Raw genomic sequence first — 3,740 nt, 5'->3', positions numbered from 1 at the left:
TTTTAGAGCTTCAGAGTGCAAGCTTGGTATTTGTTAGGAAAACCAGTTTATCCGCAGTTTCAAAAAGGTATAGATGAAGGTGTATAAAGAATGTTACTGGAGTTGTAAAGAAAGTATGCTGTTGAAAAGAAGAAATGAGAAGCAGTTTATCCGCAGTTTCAGAAAGGTACAAATGAAGGTGTATAAAGAATGTTACGGGAGTTGTAAAGAAAGTATGCTGTTGAAAAGAAAGGAGAAGTTTAGACTATTGTACTTTGACTTACTTTTGTGTATTTTCAAATTGGTCTCAGGTATGCCCGTGCCAATACTCTTCAATATTTTGTAACGCAGGATGGGACTCTTGGTCCCGAATGCTGTCTTAATATTAATGAAATATGTCAATTTAAAAAAAAAAGATCATATGATCCTAGCCGTCTACATATTTGGTGTAAAATGAATAGCTCAGGAAGGTTCAAAATTTTAAAAATTGTGGTCAGACAAACAATGTAATTTTACACCCATTTTTACTGCGTGCAAAGAAAGAACCAAAATTAATTAAAGGGTAAAAGTTTACGCCGAACATAATAGAAATAGAATACGGTGATAGTTTGAAAAGGTTTTCTCCATCTTAAACAAGCAATCAAAAGTATTAATTCAATTTATAAAGGGAAATAATTTACAAAGAAGTGCAATTAAATAACTAAAAAATCATCATCAACTCTATAATCCTTATGAGGTACATACCCTGCCTTCTTCATCTTCTTATGAAGTTCTTGAAGCAAACCATATAACTCCTTAGCCTGGCAATGTGATTTATCACCCACAACAAACACATGAACCCTGTTACCCACCTCAATCCAACTACACCCTGGCTGTTTCTTTAAACCCTTATCTTTCATCTTTAACCTTACCTTCGCCGCCTCTTTCCAGCGGCCAACTGAAGCATATATGTTAGATAACAACAAATAAGTCCCCGCATTTTGAGGCTCCACCTCCAAAAGCCTCTTAGCAGCAATCTTCCCTATCCTTGCATTACCATGAACATTACACCCAGCAAGAAGAGCACCCCATACACACGCCGAGGGCTTAACCTTAAGCCCACCTATAAATTCCAAGGCTTCCTCAAGCCGCCCGGCTCGCCCACAAAGATCAACCAAGCAAGCATAATGATCTTCTCTTACTTCAATTGACCCATCCCTTATCAAAGCATTAAAGTGCTTTAGCCCTTCATCAACCAAACCCGAATGGCTACACGCCGCGAGTAACCCCACGTAGGTTACATCATCGGGTTTGAACCCATTTTCCCGCATTTCTTCAAACAAACAAATGGCTTCTCTACCGTAGCCATGGTGGGCATAGGCCGCGATCATCCCATTCCAAGATACTAAGTCCTTTTGGCTCGACCGATCAAACATCCCTCTAGCAATGCCAATTTCACCACATTTCGCATACATGCTTATGAGAGCTGATTCTACAAAGGCACTGAATTGGAATACTGTTTTGTTTATGATCTGATGAATTTGCCTTCCCTCGCCAAGTCCAGCTAAACTGCTACAAGCACTCAATACAGTCACAAAAGTTCCTTGGTTGGGTTTAATTCCATCTTTCTGCATTTTCGAAAAGATCTTCAATGCTTCTTCACACTGCCCATCTTGTGCATATCCCATGATTAACGCAGTCCAAGTAACTACATTTCTTTCCTTCATTTCATTGAATAATCTACGAGCACGTCTCACATCCCCATTTTGGATAAACCCCGTAATCATAGTATTCCACGACGGAAGGTCTCTTTCAGGCATTCTCTCAAACACATAAAGAGCTTCTTCCAGCCTCAGATTCTGTGCATATCCAGTGATCATCGCATTCCAAGAAACCACATTTCTCTCAGGCATTTCATCAAACACCTCCCGAGCTTCATCGATCTTCCCATTCTTGGAAAGACCCGCGACCATTGCTGTCCAAGAAATCACATCCCTCACTGGCATGCGATCAAATAGCCCGTGAGCCTCATCAATTCTTCCTACTTGGGCTAAAGCAGCTATAATTGTGTTCCAAGACACAACATTTCTTTCAAGCATTTTCTCAAACAATTCATAAGCAGAATTAACACGGCCATTCTGCGCATACCCAGATATCATAGTGTTCCAAGAAACCACATTCTTCTCTGGCATCTCTTCAAACAACTTCTCTGCATCCCAAATCTGCTTAAATCGGAAGTAACCCGCGAGCATTGCAGTCCAAGTAACCACATTTTTCTTGGCATAAATATTGTCAAACAGAAGGCGTGCTTCTTTGATCATACCACATTTTATATACCCTGAAATTACAGTCGTCCACGTAACAACATCTCTTTGGGGCATTTCATCGAACACGCGGCGAGCTTCAGAGATTTTGCCTTCCCTGCTTAATTTAGTAATCATCCAATTAGACCGAGCTACGTTCTGATCGATGCTGTAATCTCTTTCAAGGGTAGAGATTCTTGTGGGTTGGTTGGTAGTATGATTGAAATTGTTGAAATGAGAAATGGAATTGTTGGCGTGATAGAGTGATGATAGGTGGAGACTGGATAAAGGAAGAAGAGTCCTGAAAAGAGAGGAAAGAGGAGATTTGGGATGGTTTTTAATATGAAGTTGGAGTAAGAATGGGGAGCGAAACAGTGCCAACATCTCAGAAAGGGCGGTTTTCTCTTGATTTCTGAATCCGAATCCATCATATATTCATGAGAGAGAGAGAGAGAGAGAGAGAGAGAGAGAGAGGTAATAAATTTGAGGAGTGGCAATGAAGTCCAGTATTTTTAAGGGCTTTGTAAAATTATTGCCAAACAGTAGTTGCTTTCTTCCTTTAACAATCTTCTCCCCCGATCAATGTACACACCCTCTCCACTCTTCTGACTTGAACCGATTTTCCTGTTCAAAATTCTAAGCAAGGAAAATGATTTATATTTGCCCAATTTTATTTCACGGGCCACTCTCTTTTAGTGTGAAAAGAGCAGTAAAAAATACAATAGAGGGGTAACCCGAACAAGAAAAGTCGGTTGAATATAGGCCTCACCTAGGGCTCACGGTTAAAAGAGTGCCCCCCCCCCCCCACCGCGCATAAAATCCCCGGATAAATTCTTCAAACGTTTATGAGAAAGGTTATCTCACAATTCTATCCTATAAAATGGGGAATGGGCATACCGTAAGATGATCAAAACAGCCCATTTGATGGGCACACTGTAGAATTATCCAAACTGTGGATTTGATGGGCCATAACGTAAATAGGTTGTGGCCCAAAAATCATTTCCATGGGATGACCCCAACCCTTTGATCTATAGAGGAACTGCATATTATGGAAACATATATATATATATATATATATATATATATAGATTAGAGGGTTGGAATCATCCTATGAAAATGATTTTTGGGCCACAATCAATTTAAGTTGTGGCCCATCAAATCCACGGTTTGGATCATCCTACGGTGTGCCCATCAAATGGGCTGTTTGGATCATCCTAGGGTGCCCCATCAAATGGGTGGTCTGGATCATCCTATGGTGTGCCCATCAAATGGATGATTTCGATCAGGTGTGGTCCATACAATACTTTTTGAAAAATAACCATACCGGCTTACACAATATAAAATTGCATTAGAGATAGATGAGGCCTTTTTTTTAGAGAGGGAGATTTTCAAAGGGTTCAATGGTTGCCTTTGCTGATGGAGAGATTTTAGGGATTTCTACAGGTAATGTAATGAAGAGTGAAATGGGGAAAAGAGAAA

The 3,740-nt window shown here is 40.1% G+C and overlaps 1 protein-coding gene across 1 annotated transcript; it reads right to left on the bottom strand.

Annotated features, from left to right (window-relative positions):
* Window positions 1-585: 585 nt before the first annotated feature.
* LOC143856222 (uncharacterized) lies at window positions 586-3,033 on the bottom strand. Its single transcript, XM_077366369.1, has one exon. It carries the CDS (start codon window positions 2,643-2,645, stop codon window positions 672-674), a length of 1,974 nt encoding a protein of 657 aa, XP_077222484.1. The 5' UTR covers window positions 2,646-3,033; the 3' UTR covers window positions 586-671.
* Window positions 3,034-3,740: the final 707 nt, after the last annotated feature.

The sequence above is a fragment of the Tasmannia lanceolata genome, unplaced genomic scaffold (assembly GCF_043159265.1).
Source record: "Tasmannia lanceolata isolate RefF3 unplaced genomic scaffold, GAP_Taslan_0.1 ptg000023l, whole genome shotgun sequence".
Lineage (NCBI taxonomy): Eukaryota > Viridiplantae > Streptophyta > Magnoliopsida > Canellales > Winteraceae > Tasmannia > Tasmannia lanceolata.
Note: the sequence above shows the minus strand (reverse complement) of the source record. Positions and strands in the feature narration are given on the sequence as shown.